Source organism: Nomia melanderi, chromosome 4 (genome assembly GCF_051020985.1).
Source record: "Nomia melanderi isolate GNS246 chromosome 4, iyNomMela1, whole genome shotgun sequence".
Taxonomy (NCBI): domain Eukaryota; kingdom Metazoa; phylum Arthropoda; class Insecta; order Hymenoptera; family Halictidae; genus Nomia; species Nomia melanderi.
In genome coordinates, this window is record NC_135002.1 from 649,608 (window position 1) to 671,193 (window position 21,586).

The window sequence follows — 21,586 nt, forward strand, 5'->3', positions numbered from 1 at the left end:
AACGCGTGACCTCGCTCGGTAGGCGCTAATTGTAATAATTTTCTCGCTCCCATGCGTGTCGTAAACGCGGCGCGAAAGGACACGGTGCGTTTCGAATTTCGAACGTTGTACCGCCCGTTTCAGAATTATCCGCGCGAATATTCGCCGGACACCGGGATGCTGCAGCCACGATTTAGAGGTTATGTTCAACTCACCCATGGCGCGAAGCTGAGGAGACAGCGGCTGACAGGTACGAGAATTTCACTGCTTACTGAACACGAGTGTTTTTGATAGCGCAACAATGTTTCGTAATCAAATTTGGAAGTAAGGAAAGCTTTGATTTCTCTTTAACACGTTCACACCGGCGTGTACCACCGGTGGCTCACAGTAAGATTATCACATTAGACAGTGTGTACCATTGACGGCTCGTTGGACGGTGTGTAGCATCAAATATGTGGCTCGTCAAATGGTTCGGTAATTAGAAACATTGCCATATAGGTGAGAATTAATTCACTCATCGATCGTTTCAATATTTTTATCAATTTTGAGAATTCAGTCACTAGTTCCAGCGAAATACTTCCGAGTGCAAAGGATTGAAATAAGTTGAGAGTCGTCTCCAATAGGCACGCGGTCACGTGTCTCGATATGTATCGAACTATCAATTTCGATCTCGGTTCCTCTCGACGGAGATTCGACGAAACTGAAAACTGTCTCGGTAGCGAGTTCGGTGGCTGGCGCTGGACGTTGTGTTTACACGAAACGATAAAACTTGGCCGCCTCTTCTGGCACACCGTGACGAGAGTTTAGTCAACCCCGCGGTACTAGTTCGCTAAGTGAGAATAATTCGACGAACGGCGAACGCGCGACGTAGACGCGGCGCGGGCGTACAACAAGAGGAGAATTATCGTCCCGACGCCAATTTCGATCCTGACAAGGCTTTGTCGGCTACATTCGCTGGATCCGTAAGCTCAAGACACTTCCGGAGGGTAACGACTATTCCCGTATCTGTGGCGTTAACTGTTCGCCGTGCGAGTTGCCTCCCCGGGAGCGTAACTCCTCGAACGAGCATAACCTCAACCTGACGCGTAACGGGATATCGTCGTTTCCCTAGACTGCGTCGTACCTTTAACCCTTTGCACTCGGAAGCTGCCTCTCAGTCACCGCTCGATTGGTGCATCAAAATTGTCAAATTTCGTATTTAACGTTAAGTCTCGAGCAATCTGTCGATACGTGAAATGTGGAAATAAAATACCATTGTTCCCCTTATTCTGTGAATAGATCTCTCGTTGAGTTAGTTAAAAAAAATGTCATCTGTATCTCATAAAAATAAATTGAATATTTCTAGTGATAAATGTTTCGAGTGCAAAGGGTTAACCAACCTGATCCTTTCCAGTAAAAACCATTTACATGCTTTTAACTATTGAGAAAGAATAAATGAGGAATGGGTCATTCTGACCCATCCAGTAGTCTAGTGTCAAAAAGGCGGGAACCTGCACTGGTTTACAGAAGTAATACCAAATTTTATAGTTTCTCTGCATCGAATCAAGTGGCGAGAGTCAGCTCTCGAGTGCAAAGGGTTAATAGTGCGAGACGCGGAATGTTCGAATCCGTCGGCGTATAGGTAAACGGGGATTCTGAAGTATTCAAATCCGCGACCGCTTAACGCAAAGTACATATTTAGTTTCCGTACTTATGTCGAGGGGGCGCATGTAAAATTCCAAGCAACAAGAATTTCTAATTAAATAATTTCAAAGTTTCTCCAGCCGCGCGAATTGCCAATCTCCATAAAACGGTAATACCGGTGTTCCCCGGGGGACGACGGTGGGTGAGCCACTCGCCGAGGAAACGTACAGACCGTTTCAGAATTATCGGCCGAAACTCTGCCGTCCAATGGAGCTCGCGAGCAGTTCAGACCGCGTCCGTGGAGGAGCTGCTCGGAATGATCTTTATCGTTGTGTACGCGCACCTTGCCGGAACCGTGCATGTGTTCCCAGAGATACTCAAGATGTTATGGCACATCCGTGGAGCCGGTCATTCCGGAATAATTAATTACAGAACGAAACCATGCTCGTTGCCACTTACGAATACGAACCAACAATTGAAGCTTTCGTATTTGACCCCAATCGCACCACGATATGCGACTTTCAATGACATTTGAACTATTCACTGAAATCTTTTATTTCATATTGCATTTGCAACAATTTTTTGGGCTTTCTTATATAATTGCAAATTGCAAAGATATTACCTCCATAGTTCTAGTGTCGAAGGAATCAAACTTCGACAAACCCGTTGCACCAGAGTTGGCCTGTACAACCCTAGAAATCAAGTATCACGCGTTACACGAGAATAGATTAAACTACCCGCGATCCGGTATTTTTTGCGAGGAGTTTCTCGAGCTCAGTAAATTTCACTTCGGAGTTGTAACTGTTTGACGCAGATATAATTACCCGCCGGTAGTTGGAGCAACCCTGCCTCCGGGGCGCAGCCAACTAGAGCTCTCGCGCGCGCATACGCGGGAATTATTGCAATTACAATATCGAGCCCGGAAATTGGAATGTAAAAGTAAAACGAGGAACCGTCGGCCATGTATCACAGACAGCGCGCGGCGCCCGGTGATTCCCTAATCGAATTTCTCGGCCGGACGGTGTCGTGCGGCCGGAAATCGTGAGTAATTCGATTCGTTACCGTCCGTGGCATGCTCTCTACGCGCCAAATAAGAAACTAGTGACGGATCACCGTCGGGACCGCTCTACGCTTCTCTCTCTCTCTCTCTCTCTCTCTATCCGCGCGAAACCGTGTATCTTGCGCGCGTAATTGCCTGACTCGTTGAGAAGATTACGAACAATATCGAGCGGAACCCGACAGTCGGATTCCGGCCGGCTCGATTCAATCCCGGCCCGCATCGCGAGATAATCACGGGCCGCCGATAGATTCTATTAAAACCTTTAAAACTCGCGAACCGGGCGGCCAGATTTTCTTCTCGACTGCTCCCTTCTCGGATATATATATATATATATATATATATATTTCTCGAGGAATTATTCCGGAACGGACAACTTTTTACCTTGGAAATGAAGAATTATTTCTTCGGCGATCGCGTAATTCGCGGCTTATAATGGAATCGCATTGTCTTCGATGGACGGTTTGTGCGGTTTGTATCGAGTTCTCTTGAAAGCGACGACGATGCGATTTTGACGCTATAAATATCGAAGAGGCAAATGGCACGTGAAAATTTATCTTAAAATTGGGTTCCGAGTTTAGTCGTGCATTCTGTTCTTTTCGACTTTTCCAATGATGATTATAAAAGTAGCTGTAGGAAGTTACCATTTAATTTGACGCGGTGGAACTATAAAACCTGATATTTAACGTTAGCTTCGAGTTAGTTTCGAGGAATATCCTGTTCGCCTCGTCAAAAAATCTCACATTTCTGTGGGAAACCTCCGAGTGCAAAGGGTTAAACCGCGGAAAATTAAACTAATTTTAAGTGAAAACTTCAAAAGGCGTCTTTCGAAACCTCCCCTAAAAATAGCGAACTACAATATTCAAGCATATTTGCAAATAAATGTTCATCTCGTAGAATAGTTACAAAATTTAGTAACTTGTTATAAGCAAGTTCTCGATAAAAGATGACAAACCAACAGAAAAACGTACTCAATTTATTGCACGAAAAATTTATCACGAGAAATATTCAATTTATTTTGATGAGATACGGATGAAATTTTTTTCAATGAACTTAACGAGGAGTCTATTCACAGGTGCTAACTTTTTCAACTATTATTTATTTTTCAGACAAACATGTAATTCTCCTTCGTTTCGCTTTAGTTTTTCGTTAGGATATATTTGAAGTGCATTTGTCCTGCATTTAACGAGTATACACTTCGTTATTTGATTCTATTGCGCGTACAATGAGAGATTTTTCAAACTAAATTCCACAGTTAACTGGTTAAATGGAAAGTTATTCTTCCGGCATCAATTATTGTACTAGAGCAAACACGAACATGGAACATGCCTAGAGCTTTTGTCTCCTGAATAGATTATTAACACGTTGAATGTACGATTTCAAGATGCGGAATGTGCGAGATGAGAAGAATACGATATTAAATTATTTCATTGGATTGCGTTCCACGCTTAACCGGTTAACGTTAAACACGAAATTTCACAATTTTGATGCACCGATCGAGTGACGACCGAGAGGCGCCTTTCGAGTGCAGAGGGTTGATACTCTAATTGAATTTGTTTGGTACGTATCGCGGACATGTCCCGGCGCGGACAGTCGGATCTTCTTCCGGCGCGGTCCGCGTTCCGGATTCCTCGGGCCGAGCGAGTCCCTTACCCCGCCCAGCCGCTGCCCTCTTATTTTCCCGGGTTCTCTTCATTCCGGGCTGCCATCCAGCAGTTTTAAATCCCGTCGCTCCGCTCGCGGACGGACTAAGGGATACGGCTGTATCGAGGGATTCCCTTTGAGCCGCCTTTAATAAAATTGAAGTCCCCGGAAACGATCTCTCCTCATTAATCTATTTAGCGAGGCCGGAGCTGCCTCGCGCTCGTCAAAGCGTTTATTTCCGAGTCTTTCGCTGCGTACAAAGAGGAAAAAAGGGGAAACGAGGCGCAGCGTCGGAGCGGCGGGAGGGGAAGGAGCTACAGGAAGGAGGGAAAAAATGAAAATCCGCTTGCTTCGAAGTGCTTTCAACGAAATTAGAATTTCAAAAAGGTCACCGGTTAAACCACCACCCCCCGCCCGGCCTTCTGTCCCTCTCCGCGAGCCGCCTCGATTATTAATTTCTTTTTCCCCTTTTTTCGGCCTCTCCCTCTCTCTGCCGATCTCGTTTGTTCGCTCCGCCACGCTCTCGCGCACCTCTTCCTTTTTGTCTTTCTTGCACGTCGATGAAGCGATTCGCGTCCACGGCTCATCTTTATTCATCGCGGCCGCCCCTCGCCCCTCGGTTTCTTCCTTTCTTCCCCGCCGCGCGCCTCCGGTCTCGTAACGGTACACGTTGTACATTAGTCGGTCAAACTATTAATTCCCGTTTGACACTCGGAGACCGATGGCACGGACACGTTCGAGTGCGCCTCCGTTTTTCACGGGGATTTCCATGATCGATTACCGACCGCGCGAAACATGTGTACCCTCTCACGGTGTTTTGCTCCGCGTGCCGATCGACTCCGCCGCCAGCCGCTGGGATTTCACGGTCTACACGCCGGCGGAGATGCAAACAGACTCCTCGCCGTTTGCGTACACGGATTCTGTGCCAGCGGGATCAGTCGGAACGGGGACGCGTCCCCGCTGGAGAATGGGGAGTCGTCACGGAGGAAATCGGCGAATTCCTTGTGGCGTGTTGCGGGGAAAATCGCGGCGGAGCGACGAACGTTTTCGCACACACTTTGCTCGCGAAGCGACGATTCGCGACGGTAATCGCGTCTCGACAGTCCCGTGGGATTCCCGGTTGATAGTGGGAAGACTCGAAAGCGAATGGGAAAGAGGACGAGCTCGACGAGAATGGTCGATTAGTTTATTAGCTCTAGATTAATTGAACGATGTTCATTGCTTACGGATCGAAAGACTATTTTGCTATCAATGTATTATCTTCAAATGAAACTTTTCTTTCAAGCAGAACGGAAAATACTTTCTTCCGAATTGCAGAGAGTAAAATGTTAGAGCTTAGAGGAAGTAAATAATATCAAGAGGTTAACGCGTTCTAGAACCTTTCTCCCGAGTCGCCAACTCTTTCAGATCCACGGACTTCGAGTGTCGCTCGCCAGTTGGCCACCATGAAAATAACCGTCTCTTCGAGTAGAGTAAAAGAAAATTCTACGAACGAGTAGCGCAACCTTTAAGCTGCCGCGGTGGAAACGCGAGCAACAGGGAAAAAATCCCGACGCTTCGTCATCCGTCTTTTAATTCCTCGCTGTCTGGAGCTCGTCGACGAGGCGGAGAATGATCCGCGAAGGGGTTGGGCGAGGTAAGAGGAGTTCGATCCTCTATCAGGAACTCGATAAGACACCGTACGCCACTCGGCCGATTCTAATACCAGTTTGACACTTGGAGATCGATGAGAATGGGAAAGTATCGTACATCAGCCCCTTTGGAAAATTATTCAGCCGATGCGCGTTACATGTGCCCGGCTATAAATCACGGTCGCTGAGGAGGCTTACGGATAGAGAGGTTCGCCGGGGGAGGATGACGGGGGAGGATGACGGGGGAGGAGTAGACAGGAGGAACCTGTAATAATAATTTGCAGAAGAGGAAGAAGAGAAACGCGAAGTTCCGCTCGGAGTTCCATATTGAATTTTTCATTGAACCCCGCGGTACGTGGACGGCCTCTTTCATTGCGTAATTAGATGTTCGAATCGAGGAGACCGGTGAGTAACGACATTGAACCTCGATTCTCCTTTTTGTTTCACACCCATCGGCGAATCGTTCCTCACTCTTCTCTTCTCTTCTCTTTCTCTCTTTCTCTCCCTCTCTCGCTTCATAACCCAGCGTTTTTATTTCTTTCTTCGCGATATGCCGAGACACAAAGTCCGCTCACGTTCCGCGAACGCCCCAAAGAACAGGTAACTCTCGAAGGAACTCCGGCAAAGTATCCTGTATTAAATTACAGACGGGCCGGGCGTAAATCTTCGCTGTGCGCGAAACTCTCCCCGCTTTCTTCCCTTTTTTCCCTTTGCCCCCTTCTACCGCCCCCGCTCTTTTCGTAACTTTTCGAGTCCGCTTTGTACAATACACCGGTCTAGTGTGTGTGTGTATCATTGCGATTGCCCTTTCTTAACCCCTTGCCGTACAATGACGACTGATCGAACAATCAATGTTGTTCAATGCCCATGGATCAAAGCAACTATTTTGCTGTGATCAATGTATTATATTGAAATAAAACTTCCGCTTGAAATAGAATGGACAATTTTGTTGGTTTTCTTCGAAGCTGTTGATAGTAAAATGTTACAGGATCTCAGTAGAGAAAGTAAATAACGAGTATACTCGTCATGGTAAAAAGTAGTGACCATTGACTATTTAAATTGTAATTTCTGCGAAAAGCCAATGGCCACTACTTTTTACCACGACGAGTATACCCGTTATAACACAAAATCCTGCAACTTCTCCATGACGAGTATACTCGTCAAACACAGTTAAATGATTAACCCATTCGAGACGGCGATTTTTTTCGAACACGGTCCCCAGGAGCGAAATTCTGTCACAAGGTTTTCCAATTTTTTCTTTAAATCTCTAGACGATAGTCATAAAGACTCAATTTTCTTATTGTTGATGAGTATGTTTGTTTTTCTATACTTTACAGATACTGTTAATTCAAAAAAAGTCTTATCTCGACGACTACTTTACTCAGAATAACTGATAAACGCTCGTTGTAATTATTGCACACACGGTGTGCAATCGGTCTCGAATGGGTTAACCCGTACGCACTCCTTACCTAACCTCCTCTTGCACGGTGGCACGCGGGGGAATCCCTGGCCCCCGTCCGCGGTGTATCGGTATCCGCATTCGCGTGGCTCCCTCTTGTTCAGGAAAGGGGGCAAAGGAGGACACGGAAAAAGAACGAGCTGCCGAACTCGAGGATGCGTTGCCTGATCAAAGCGAACGGCAGCTTTGTACCTCGTTTTCCGCTAGGATAGATACAAAGGATGATTGTACAGGGTGTTCCGTTTCAGCGGTCTAAATCCTGTTTTGGATCTTGCCCGTAGGCCTTCTTAATATGCGGGCGTGACTCGAGGAACGCGTTGATCTTGCGAAATTTGAGACGTCCGCCGAATCGAAGTGAGGTTATGTTTCGTTGTATTCCCAGTCGTGGAAATGAGTGCAGCACTCAGTTATTTCAAGGGAGGTTTTATCATAAAGGTTTTCGACGTGTGGCGAGGTCGCCTTTTACACTGTGTATACGATTAAGATCTAACTTTGATGGTTACGGTTTGACAGTGCTGAACCAAGTCTGCTCGCAGGGTCGATTTAGTCCTTTTTAAAAGAAAAAATAGGAGTAGCGGGGTTGAGTTCGTCGAGACATTTGTACAGAAATGTTCTTTAGATACTAAGAGACAGAATGCGAGAAGCTAGAAAATGTTCCGTGTGTCGCGAGTCACCCTGTATGTATACGAACCGGGGAGGAGATCGAAAGAAGAAAAAACGAGTTCAGATTCGATCGCCTCCGAGTGCTCGACCCGGGGATTCCCCCTTCCCTGCCTCTCTCGAGACTTCCTGCACAAATATTAAGTTAACGATCCCTCGGAATCTTCACAAATGACGCGACTTACGTCAGTTTGTTGGGATCACCAGGGGGCAAGGCGGATTAGACGCGTCGGTTATGACGTGTCAGGAAAATGAAGATGGCTCCCCTGTCGGCTAAAGCTCGTTAGCATAACAACCATCAGCGGAGAGCGGGCGCGATAGAGGTGTGCAGATTATTCGCCGGAAAAAATATCAGGAAAACACTCTGAGTCTTCTATCGGAACGATACGAACGATCGCGAAAAATGTAAAGATTGAAGATCGCGTAGCTTCATGGAGTAGTCTAAAGGATCCGTCAAATTTTCGTCAAATTTCCGTCGAATTATTTGGCGGGAAAAATATAAGAGAAGGCACGTACTCTCGTCTATTGGAACGATACAAACGATTCACGAAAAATGTAAAGATAAAGGAGTAGCCCAATGGATCCGTCAAATTTCCGTGAAAAATATAAAAAAAGAAAAATATAAGAGAAGGCACGTACTCTCTATCGGAACGATACAAAAGATTCACTGAAATTACGCAAAGATCGAAGATCGCACAGCTTGCTCGTAGCCCGTAGGGGTCACCGAACCTAACCTACAAATCTGTCCAAGTTACCACGTACCGTACGATAATGTCCTCCTTAATTTTTTCGCCGCGAGATCTCGAGAGAAATAGCCCGCGCACACCTGTAGAAGAGCTCGCCGGAATAAACGACAAGCGGATTGGCCCTGTTACCGTTGGGAAAAGGAAACTGGCGGTGGCGATAACGTCGCCAGAATTTCATCAGCGGCTCTTAATAAAACTCTACGAGACGCACGAAACGTAATAAACGGGGCGACGTGTACAACCTCGAGACGGGCCGGGTCCTCGGTCGACCCACTTTTTCCCAAGATGTATGAATATTAGTTTAACGAACTCTCATCGCGACGAGGACACCTGCCGGCCCCCCCCTGCATCGCGGCCGCCGCGGCACACCAATTTTTCCCCCGCGCAGCGTCGATATTCCAGGTTAAACGGTCCGTGGGTTCGCCCCAGTCACGATAATCGACCATCTTATTTTCCTCGTTCGCGCACCCCTTAGGTGAAACTCTCCGGCTTCGATGTCTCCTCGTCTCCCGCTCGAGTGCCGCGGATTCGAGGGATTAGTCCCAGGCTCGAATTTTCTAAGTTCTCGAAGTGGCCCGCCGTGAGACGGTTAGATGTTGGAAATTAGAGATCGGACGATAAGTGCCACCGTGTAACCTGTGGGGGGACGAGTCTGCCGGAACGCGAGGAATAATTAAGCTGAGAGACGAAGACGGTTTAATAAATGAAATCCGTCTAATTTCGAAACCGGTAATCTTGAATTAGGGGATCGCGGTTCTTGGTTGACGCGTTGGATGCCATGTGGGTCATTGATGACCCAATCCAATCGGATTATAGTTCAATTGAAAGATGATTATTTGACGTTTCTGTGTTATAAACAATGCTACCGAATATGGTAATATTAAATATTACATAATATGAACAAAACAGCAAGAATATTGTAATATATTAGAAATCATATATATAATATTCTTATATCTCTGCTATTTTATTTACACGTGTAACTATCGGGAAACATACGAAGCGATATTTCAAATTTCAAATTTCAAATTATTGAATCCCTTAAAAATTAAATCGTCACGTTGCATGACACTGGGCTAAAGTGTGTGGAGCGGGCGAAAGTTGGCTGTCAGCGCCATCTATACTGATCCAGAGCATTTAAAAACATCGCGAACTGTAGTACCGATCGATTCCGACGAGACGGTACCGTACCAGCGATTCTAAAGCCGAACGGACAACAATTCGATCGTAGTTCCACGGTTGGGTCCCCGTCGTCGGGGGGTCAGAGTAATAATTCGTGCGGGGAACATCGGAAACGGTCGGAACGTCTGAATCGCATATCCGGCCGAAATGGCCGGATACGAATCGGGTGTCAGCTCTGGGAATCCGGCCGGTCGATCGGTCGATTATACGAGCCGTAATAGACCGTCACGTATCTACGAGAATCCGTTGTGTACCGGGCCGGGTTCGACGCGGCTCGGGGAGCTGTCGGCCAGAAGCTTCTACACCGTGTGCCACGGTTCAGGATTTGCAGCCGGACACGTGTACGCGGGTATTCCCCGGTTGGGTGCACGCATCGCGGCATTAGCACTGTGAGTAGCGCTTTGCACTCGGAACGGTTGGTACGCTTGTGTGAAAAGGCTCGACATCTTCGATGTACAGGGAGGATAGAAAGACTCGCGTCGTGTCATAGAAACACGTTTCGCTTTATGTTACTTTTTCGAAATATTTCGTAGACTAATGAGGCATGGATAATGCGTATCTAGAGTCACGAGCTGGTATATACTTAACGCTAAAAGTACCGAGCCATCGAGTTGCCTTTTTCTAACTTTTCCATAACGCTGAAAGTGAAAACTATTTCTTCAGTGGTTCCTCAAAGAAAAATTTGTTATTTTATTGTTTGGAAAAGCAGAAATTGGGAATCGGTCACAATGACTCATTCCTAATTTTCTCCTTTGTAATTATTGAAAGGGCACAGATACTTGTTTGGGGAATCATTAAGAAAACTGATTTAGTAATACCTAAACTGATATACAAGCCAATTGCAATCTTAACAACTACACACGTGTGGTTCTACAAAGAAAGGGTAAAAAGTCAGTTTAACTGCTGGATAATTTTAGTGTTAATGCATAAAATTTGTCAGCTTTTTCAGACACCCTAACGTACTAGCAGTCGATACTCCGGTATTCTAGTATTCTAGTAATCTAGTAGCCGATCGACACGAGTAACATTTAGCGATAAAGGTTCGACAAGAAGAGGACGTCGGGTACGAGTAATCGGATTGCGGCCGCCTCCGTCTTATTCGCTTGCCGCTGGATAGGAAACGGTCCCAAGACAATCAGAGTAATCTTCGTTTAATTACGAAATTATTTCGAGTGCAGAAGCTTTCACGAACTCGTAATCGATTCGTCTCTAAACATCGTACCGGTGCTTTTCAATTAAAACTTTTTACCGGCCAGTACGAGGACCACCGCCGCGGCCTGGTAAAAACGGTCGACCCGCCGAGGGGCGAAGAACCGTTCCCCGTAATTAATTCAATGTTAGATTCGTTACACCGTACTTTACATTCCGTAGTCGTCAAAGTCTAACGACTCTGTCAGCAGGGGAAAGAATATATACTGACGTTCCCCTTTTTCTTTTAGGACGTACTTCTGGATTCGATTCGTTCCAACGCCAGACGACAGAACCATTACAAGATTCCCTTTCTATGGTAACTATCTCTAGATCCATGCAAAATTCTAATATATTTTCTAATTAATTTACTTTCTTCTGTAAACAGACTTCACCTATTAGACACTATTCAGATTAACCCTTAGCAGTCCTATGTCTACCTGTTTTAACAATTTTTTCTATATTTATTTGTATCACAATTGTAACATTTAAAGGTAACACTTCAATGACTCTCAAATATTCTTGAATAATAAATAGAGCGTCATATTAAGCTGTTATCGAATGAACGTCGACGTGAACCTCAAATTGAGAAACCAAGAGCACTTCAGACAAAGGGTTAACACTACCACCAGATGGATCAAAACGACCATTCCTGATTTCATTTTTCCAGTTATTCAACAGACAACATGCTTCTCTGGAAAGGTACTAGAGAAACTAGTTTATCAATAGACAATCTGAATTGCAAACCAACTGAAGTCTCAATAATTGTCTTGAGGTTTCCACAGAAAAGACAATTCAACTGGTTCCAGTATGGAGCGCAGAGTATGCAGAAGAGATTAGGATAACCATAATGAAAGGAGTCGATGGTACGCGAACAAACACGGAGATTTGTGTCTAGCCATTATTTGCTTGCAGCAGATCACTCGAAAACATTCCAACCGTTCCCTCTTTCAGATTGTCCGGCGACGCGGGATCCGCAGATGGAGGAACATTCGCGAGCGGATCGGCGAGGCAGGCGGCGGCAGCGCCGCGTAAATTTATCGCCGAAGCTCCGCTGGGGTCAGTTAAAGCCACGGCTTTAATGTCCGCGGTGAACGCGCAACAAGGGGATACACGTGTACACATGTTCGCCCGGTAATTCTGAATCGAGTTGGAACACTATGCGCAGCAGATCTTTTTCCAACGATCGCCACGATTGTCCACGGAGCCTCGCCGCTGCGAGCCAACAGATAACGCGGCTTCCGCTCCTCCGGCGCGCCAGCACCGGAGTCGTAAAAACCTCGGAACGAGTCGTTGCCGCCGCACGATGTAAATATCCGTTATTACAGATAATCACGAGGAGAGCCGTCCTCCTTCGGCTCGCGCGCGGCCACCCTTCGGTCTACCCTGGCCGCCCTATATTGTTAATCTTGACGGTTGCTCGTTACGTAGCCCGCTTTTTATTATAGACGTTCGCATCTCGGCGATAGCTATTCGAACGGCCGTAATGAGACTGAGGGCGCAAGAACTGGGTCGAGGGAAAATTTCGTTTACAGTGGTGATACTTGAGCTACCGTAAACTCGTCTACGGACCTCTCAATATTCACGTATCGCGACGAGCTTTACCATTTCTCATTAACCCCTTGCTTGTGATTTATTTCTGAGCTGTGGTCGATGCAACTTTGTCAGTGGTAATTCATTGGATAGAGACGTTCTAGGTATATTCTATGCCTACCTTTGCTGTGAAATGTAATTGATAACGGAAGAATAATATTTCATTTAGATTCACAATACAAACGATAATTATTTGCAAACATTTTTATATTATACATAATGCTAATGCGGTGACATTCGGCAAGATAAACGTGCAATACTTGAATTTACAAATTTCAGATTTCGCAAGATGGAACATCTCCCCAGCCAGCTCTACTCTCACCAAGATTCTGATGAGTTCTATCAATTCCACCCCGTCATTCTAAAAGCATTTATCGAGTGGTCCTCAATGATGGTTCCCAGCTAAATCACACATCAACTGTTAAAATAATATAAAAGGAAGAAAACTACGCGTCCTCTCGCGTAACTAAAACACTTGTTCGCGTCTTTCCAAAATGAAGATCTCACTCTGCCGAAATCTCGACGTTGGTCCGCAACGGATTAACCAGCCAACCCTAAATCGAATCGCAGCGCGTGGAGCAGTTACAGGAATTCCGCGCGGCGAGCGATCTAATGAAATCGTTACCGGCGTCCTCTCGGCACGGCTGGACGACAAAGAATCGGCCGCTGTAGCACGAGCGTTTCCGGCGTGGCCGCTTTAACGAGGAATCTTTGCCCGTGACCGGTGACTTCGATCGATGGTTCCGTTTCCGGCGAAGAAGGGGACACCGAGTGCAGCCCGTTACCTTTTCTCCGATCCGGTTTGCCCCGCGGCGTCCTGCGGCCATGTAAGAAAGATGGGTCGAATGAAGACGCGGCGGAATTCCGTCGTTCGATGCCTCCCCCCATGCGAAGAATTTATCGACATCGGTAAACATCCACGCAGAATTTCCCTTTGAACCCCTTTTCGGGAGCCAGATGCAAACGACGCTCGCCTCGCCTCGCCAAGCGTCCCTTGAAATTATTGCGCGCACGCGTGCGCTCCCCTCGTCGCGCTGTGCGACGCTCTTTGTAATCCGCCGTGTTCTTCGGTTCTGCTTGAGAACGAGGCTCAGTATTTAGTGTTTCAATCGCGTTTCCGTTTCTTCAACGTTGCAATCGCGCACTCTTTTTCGAGTCGGCCACGTTCCCATTTTTGTTGCTAGGTTCGTTCAGTTTTTTTAACTCAATCGCCTTTTTGTTCCTCGAGCCGCTATATTTTTTTCCAGCGTTTCCCGATGCAATCGCGTTTCAATTTTTTTTAGATTGCCAGGGTGTGACATTTAACGTAGCCGTTAAAGAGCATGAAAACCGTCACTGACGTAGCCATTCGTATTGATTTAATATTTCGTGTTTGCAGATAAACCGAGGACTGCAGCAAGTAATTCTGGGAATCGAGGAGAAAGGGTCCGCTCAAAAATGGCCCCGTAAATGCCGGACAAAATACTGGTTGTTTGTCCACGCTGGGTGCAGTTTGAAGCGTGGCAACAAACGCGAATGAAATCCGAGGATCGCGGAGGCAAACTTGATAAATAATTGCAATACGGAGCGGCGGGTACGCGCGGCGACACTTACCAGAAGCGGAAAAGTTAATTAAAATTACTGGGAACAACGACGGGCGCACTCAGACGATATATAAATTCCCAACTGCGTATCGAGGACGAGGAACCAGCGCGGAGATGATCCCGAACGATGTCCGCGACGTACAGGGTGTAACGCAAGCGCATGCTACCGATTTCTATTTCTGTATCGAATAATTCGCAGGCTTTCATAGTATCCCGAGCACTTCGGTATATGTAACGCGTTAAAGTGTAACGCTGATAGCTTCGACTGGAATAGCCGCTCCGAGCAGCTTGTGTAAAGGTAAACAGTCGCGGATTATTGAAACACGATAATAGCTGCAACCTTAAAACAAGGTTAAGTAGGGCGCGTTCGCAGGGACTTTTCTCGTTCCGCGTCGCGATCGGGGACCCATATGTTTCGTTACACTCTGTACATCGTCCGATAATAATCCTGCGGCCCGTCAGAGGTGTTAACCGGCGAACAAGTTCTCCCCGGCTCTTCTCTATCCGCGCCCTCATCTGCCAGCCGGGTCGACGTTTCTTTTGAAGCGGCTCTCCATCTTGGAATTGCTTCACATACAGAGTATTCGCAAGGGGTAGTAGGATTCGACGGGGAAAACGATCGATTCGACCGGTGCCGCGAGTAAAGGAGAGAGAGGAGTGGAGAGAGAGGAGAGAGAGAGAGAATGATTGCCTTCCGCTCGGGCTTGCTCGATTTTCCCCATTTCCTTTCCGCCGCGTACGCGGCTCGTTGCACGGTTTATACCTGGACCCGGTAATTGAGCGATTCGATGCTCTCCGTTCGTTCGTTCGTTCGGTCAAAGTTACGCAGCTGATACGCTGTCTTTAGAGCACTCTCTTTCTTTTTCTGCCCAATCTGATCTAGCTAAGTGAACGTCTTAACCGATTAATCTGCATTGTGAGACTAACAAGTCGGACAAATTTTTGTTCGGTCGGTTAAAGTTATGCGGCTGATACGCTGTCTTTAGAGCACTCTTTTTTTCTGTTGAATTTGATCTAGCTAAGTGAACGTCTTAACCTCTGCTTCGATTAACCCTTTGCACTCGAGAATATTTTTCTCAATAAATATTCATTATTTTCCGATGAAATGTCAATGATATTTTTTGCAATTAACATAAAGAAATACCTTGCATAAGTTAAGCGACTATTTTATATTGATATTCCACGTGTTCGTACATTATATAAAATTTAATATTGAATTACCAATTTTACAATGATCTTGCGTCAGACGAAATGGAGACTGGAAGGCGCCCCTCGAGTGGAAAGGGTTAGCAATAAAAATTGATACGGTATATTATTGAATCCTCCGATTCTCTCTGAATAAACATTCTTTCTTGTTCCCCGTCTGGCGGGCTCGGCCGCGAACCATTCATCTCCGAGGAACGTTCTCCGAACGAAAGTATAACGAACTGGGAGATTCGCTCGGCGAGCCACCCCTTAATCATCCCGCGACAACTCGAGACCCGACCGACCCTCTCACGGTGCAATTAAACGAGGAGGAACGACGGGTGATACACACAACCGACGCGAGACCGGCTGAAGTGTTAAATCACACGATCCCGTGCGCTGCACGACATACCAAGAATCTCTCTCGAACAACATCAAACCCGCGAATCAACTAGCATCTGCCAATCCACGTCGCGAGAGGGTCAGCTCTTCCGGGATGAACTCGTAACCCGGTTAACACGCTCGTCGTCGCTCGTATTTTCCGAGACTTTCGATTTTATCGTTTATATCTCGACTGAGATTCGATAGAGAAAACGGGGAATTCAGCGACGCTCACCGGTGGGAGACGCGACGGATACGTTAACCCCTTGTCCTGTTTCTTTCTCGATTGTGATCGGTACAACTACTTTGTCGTTAACACGTTGAATGCCATGGGGCTCACTCAAATTCAATTACTGCAACTTCGTCGATTAACACTTTGACTGCCATGTACTCGTCGAAACTGCCATGTAATCGAAACAGTTTTCTTCGTTAACCAGAAATTGGAAAGTCAAGATTCTTAATAATTACTCCACTATCTTTATACGAAATATGTATACGAGATATTTATAAAATAGCTTTGTTTCTCAATTTACTATGTTTCCGAGTGCAAAGGGTTAATTCGTTTGCCAATATCTTTGCCACCTATTACATTCATATTACTGTATCTTCACTGTTGCTGCAGCAACTGTTACTGTTAATTGTTCAATCAAATTCAAGACCTTCAAGTCTTCAAGACGCAAATGACAATAACTAGTAACCGCTTTTATCTCTTCGAAAATTAACAACCACAGAACTCGATCTCACCTCTCGCATTTATTCTTAAGTTACCGTTGTAACTTAAATTACTCTTAATCTATTATTACAACGTTTATTCGTAGCTTGTTGAAAATACCTTCGAGTTCTTTAGAATGCAAATGCCAATAACTAATAGCCGCTTTTGTCTCTTTCAAAATTAACAAGCACAGAACTCAATCTCACCTCTCGCATTTATTCTTAAGTTACCGTTGTAACTCAAATTACTCTTAATTTATTATTACAACGTTTATTCGTAGCTCGATTGAAAATATATTGGAAAGATAATTGACGCGTCATGAAGTATTAGTAATTTTAACGACAGTGATACTTAGGTTGCAGCGTTATCGTTGAAATCGGAGGAGGAGCAGCGAGTCCACGGATGAAACGTTGATTTCGTCCGGGCGGGTTACGGACGAGCCGATATTGTCGGAGCGAATCGGTCGGGCCGGGGCGGTTTTATATTTCAAGATGCTCGCCGGAGCAACGAGGTAACGGTTAGCCCCGATCGAAGTTCAATATTTGCCGTTCGGTGCTTGTACCTTTACGCGCTGGGAGGCTGTTTGTTTAGGATCATTACGAGTGTTACAGTAGCTAATTACTGTGACAGAGTTTTATCGGCAAGTGTCCGCCGCCTCTGTTTTATTACTTCGATCCGGGGCCACTGGGACGTGAAACTGGCTGAAACTTCCCCGGCCGATACCGGTCTATAATTTTGTTAACATATACATGCCAGCACGGGGAAACTACTTCGGAAGACTTGCATAATTCGAACGGAGGTGTGACCACAATCGTAAAAGCGAGTTGTTTCGTGATTCTTCTAGAAAATATTCTATAGTACTCGACGCAAGAAAGAAGTCATAGTAAATAGAGTACAATTAACGTACTATTTAAAATATTTCAATTGTACTTTTATTTGTTCTATTTATGCAAGACTTAAAGCTACTATATTTCGTATAAGTTCCAAATTAAGAAATCTTAACAAAATTTAGCATTGTCGTACCGGCCAATTTTCAGAAAACTGAATTGGGCGGATGGCAATTTCCACTGAGGTCGACTTGTATCACTATACCTAGAAAAACGCAGATATATCGTTGTGCGATATATTTTAGATCGGTAATCAATTCGAATGAAATTTTATATTCAATACTGTGGTAATCAGCGAAGTTGCATAGCTAAGTGTCTATAGAAAAACGAGATTTCTCGTTACCGGTAAGCAACGTGTTAATTCAATCTAAGAAAATGTCGTCTGTATCTCGTTAGATGCTATCGAATATTTATGACTCGACATAGGACTGCCAAGGGTTAATCGGAACCGGCAAATCGTACGGCACGTTGGGAACCGCCGGTCTAATGGATCCTGTCACGCCTCCGCCATCGTTTCAGGATTTTCCATCATTTCCCTGGCATTCGTTCCTCGTTCCGCGGATCGAAGTTTTCCCTGGCCCGGAAACTTCTTCGCGATACACCCCCGAGTCAACGATTTCCGGCAGGAAGGGACACTATTGTGGCCACGCGGCGCGCTGTCCTTTCATCGTAGGCGCGAGCTTTCTTGCGAGCAGCTCGCGCGATCCTCCCGAACGAGTCCCCAACCGGAAACTCGACTTTTACACTCGCGCGGGGAATTACACGGGTTCCGCGGACGGTCGTATCGATACCGAGAGTATCGACGCCAAGTTTCGGGGCTGGAAACTTCGGAATTTGAAAGATTCGGGACCCGAAGAATTTCGGACTTCAAGCGTTTCGCGCGCGAGGAATTCGGGATCCGCGGAATCCCGAGTTTGACGAATTTCGGATTTGAGAGAATCACCATCGGACGAATTCGGGATCCGAAGAATTTCGGATTTCAGGCGTTTCGCGCGAGGAATTCGGGATCCGCGGAATCTCCGGTTTAACGCGTTTCGGATTCGAAAGATTTATAATCCGAAGAAAGGATAATACGAAGAATCTGCGATTCGAACGATGGTAACCATGACGTTTACAATACGGGACTTCGAAGCACTACTCCATGTTTAGCCAGAAAATTACAGTGTTGTCCGGTAGGAATCACAGAATTTATCCCAACGTAGTTTTTCCGTGAACTCGGACGAGAACTTTCGCGAATTGCTGGAAATTTCGAATGAAAAATTAGAAGCCCGTTAATGCCGATACTTGACGCCATTTTGCGAGCGTCCGCGGCGCGAATTTAAATTCCGGCCCGCGGCCGAACAACAACGAAACACTTTTAATTGGATTAAATGAAATTCAAGTCTGAAGGGGTTGAAAAACGGTCGGGCCCGATAGAAAACGGGAATGAAATACTATCTTGACCCTATTTACGAGCCGGTCGGACCGCTGGCAGTTGAATCGCGCGGAGAGGGGGCAGATGGGGGATGGACGAGACACGCGAGCCCGCGCCGCGATGGCCGCCGGACAATCGCGGCAGATTATTCGACCCGTTGTCCGGCTTGTCGCGCGACTCGTCGATTAAAAATACAGTGGAACCTCGATTAACGGCGCATTCGCGGCACCCGTCAATTCGGCGGATATTACATTTTATAAACATTACTCGGTCGAACCTCTAGGCAGCTTCGATTCGCGAAACTACGAGCACCGATGCGACCGGAATCAGCTGTTCCCGATTTCTTGTTTCGCGAATGTTCGAACGAGATCGTCCGAGAAGAGATTAACCTGAGGTAGCTGAACATTCTTGTTCGTTATTAACGTAACCTGGCCCGCAAGCCTAATGTTAACACTAAATCTGCCAACCAGTGAAATCGATCCCATCGAATTTCTCCATGTAAACTCCAACATTCCTCGTTTCTATCGCAATTAACCCTTTGCGCTCCGTAGCCTCTCAGTCGCCAATCGACACAGCAGAATTATAGAGTTTGACATTTAATATTAAACTTCGCACAACGCATCGACATGTGAAATATTAAAATGAAACGGCCTCTTTCTTTCGTTTATGTGCGATCTCGGTAAGTCAGTTTGAAAGTGTCGTTGGTATTCGATTAGAAAATGTTGAGTATTTCTAATGAAAAACTTCTGGAGTTAAAGTAGATTATGCGACACGCGAACTGAAATGCCAATTGAAACTCTGACAAATCTACTGTTTCTTTCTATAAAATAATTAGTCGGAGGTTTAGTAGTTCTAATGTTGAAGCTGCATCTTGGTGAACTATCATTAGAATTATCGTTCTATCCTTAGAATTTATCGTTTTGCGAACAATACAATAGAGGATATTAAAGTTACGCAATTCTATGTATTTGATACATGTCTTCGAAAAAGGCAAACATTGTAGACGCGTAGGTTAATATTGATGTAAAATTCATGGATGTGCGTGCATATGTATGAGTGTATGAGTTGTTTTGAATAAACGCGGAAAAAAGATATTAAAATAAACGAAGTTTGTGTTGACGAAGAAAAATATATAAATTGTCATCGTTTGAATAAACGTCTATAACATCGTTTTTATCTATCGTTAGTGTTGATCTTATTGAAGGGGTACTAAGTTGACCAATTATCGGTGAAATTGACCGTAATCTTCGGAATAATGTGGTTCGACAGAATATGAAACTCTGTAGGAGAATCTATTGACAATTACTGGCCCCGAACGCGACAATGAAGCTGCCATTTATGTTTCTAACACACCGATCGCTTCGGTTCGTGCGTTAAACCCTCGCGACGCGTGCAACTAACTCGTAATCGCACGACCGTTTACGCTGAAACAATTACAGAGTATGTAACAATAAAGTGCGCCGAGGGTCGCGTTATAAAGTCTAATATCGCGACGTTAACGACATTTTTTCGAATCCTTTGACGTCCGAAACGGACGATAATCTGGTGGCCCCAGGCCAACGGTTCTCGACGGATGGCTAATTATTCAATATTATTACACGATCCTTTCCAAGTATCAACGGATTCCTCGCTGCAGTGCTAGCAACAGATGATGAATCCATTCGACTCTTTTGATTCGACTCCATGGTTCTCACGAGCGAATAATATTCTGCGATTTATAAGTCAACAAAGTTAAGTGAAACACGTCCTTCGTCGGTCAATGCAACTCTAGAGAATAGTTCCTAAGGAACTAATTTACACTAAACATCACGGTTCAGTGAACACCACACTTTCCAACCCTTAAATTCTCAAAGCAAGAACAAATACACATTGTCATTGTATATGTGTTATAGAAGAAGCTACAGTGTTTTAGCCTTTATTGAAGTCTCACGCTCAAGTCTCGTTCTCATACAGAAATTGGTAAGTCTAAGTGATCGGTAGTTCTAGAGTTGAAACTGAAAAAAGGGAACTATACACTCAGTTGCTATTCAAGTAACTGATTCGTTTGGAACTTAGTATTCGAAATATGAAAACTTCTAACCACAATGTCAACATTCAAAGGATCAAACATCTATTCGAAACGCACGCTTATAGGTTTCACAGAGAAATTGATAAGTAAGTGATCGGTAGTTCTACTGTTAAAACTAAAAAAAGGGAACTATACAGTCACTTGCTATTCAAGTAACTGATTCGTTAGGAACTCAGTATTCCAAATATGAAAACTTCGTCTAACCGAAACGTCGACGTTCAAAGTATCAAACATTTATTCGAAACAGTCCCCCGTTCATCCCCGCATCCATTCCCACATCACCGTTAGCGCACCGAGTGGCAGTCGTTGTCGTCTAAACGAGCACGGTTTCCCAAGATCGAGTCCGAAGGGGTTCACGGGGGCAGCGCCGTCCCCGATTTTCAATTTGAGACGCGATTTCACGGGCCGTTGCCTCGTCGCGTCTCGTCGCGTCGGCTCGCGGGTTTCACGCGTGCAGAGATCGACGCGCGGCTCGAACGGCCGAAAGGATGCCCCGGGCGGGACCGAGAGGACGAGGAGCTCCTGCGGGAGGACCCGGCGACGGTCAAAGGCGTCCGCGTGTCTCCGGCGATCAAAGGCAATCGCGATGGCGGA

The 21,586-nt window shown here is 45.6% G+C and overlaps 2 protein-coding genes across 11 annotated transcripts in view; one reads left to right on the forward strand and one right to left on the reverse strand.

Moving 5' to 3' along the window:
- LOC116434797 (uncharacterized) overlaps window positions 1-21,586 on the reverse strand; it is a 60,524-nt gene that overhangs the window by 24,663 nt on the left and 14,275 nt on the right. The gene's annotated exons all lie outside the window — the stretch shown is intronic.
- Window positions 139-20,048, forward strand: LOC116434801 (uncharacterized). 5 transcript variants are annotated; one of them, XR_004236633.2, is made up of 8 exons: window positions 9,864-10,370; window positions 10,922-11,317; window positions 11,421-11,488; window positions 11,707-11,871; window positions 11,955-12,035; window positions 12,124-12,477; window positions 13,042-13,671; window positions 14,141-20,048. XR_004236633.2 is itself a non-coding variant. In XM_076367416.1 (7 exons), the coding sequence occupies exons 1-4, from the start codon at window positions 157-159 to the stop codon at window positions 12,012-12,014; spliced, it is 366 nt and encodes a 121-aa protein (XP_076223531.1). In that variant the 5' UTR covers window positions 139-156; the 3' UTR covers window positions 12,015-12,035; window positions 12,124-12,477; window positions 13,042-13,671; window positions 14,141-20,048. The 5 variants fall into 5 exon arrangements, 2 of the variants coding, with proteins under 2 accessions (XP_076223531.1, XP_031849417.2); XR_012998504.1 differs by having other exon boundaries at window positions 10,922-11,121; XM_076367416.1 differs by lacking the exons at window positions 9,864-10,370; window positions 10,922-11,317 and adding an exon at window positions 139-229.

What these genes read in the sequence shown, in the direction of transcription:
- LOC116434801 (XM_031993557.2), top strand. Translation starts at nt 10,129, where the DNA reads ATGGCCGGATACGAATCGGGTGTCAGCTCTGGGAATCCGGCCGGTCGA. An exon ending in CGCATCGCGGCATTAGCACT is followed by an intron (nt 10,371 to 11,420) that starts GTGAGTAGCGCT and finishes TTTTTCTTTTAG; the next exon opens with GACGTACTTCTGGATTCGAT. An exon ending in TACAAGATTCCCTTTCTATG is followed by an intron (nt 11,489 to 11,839) that starts GTAACTATCTCT and finishes TCATTTTTCCAG; the next exon opens with TTATTCAACAGACAACATGC.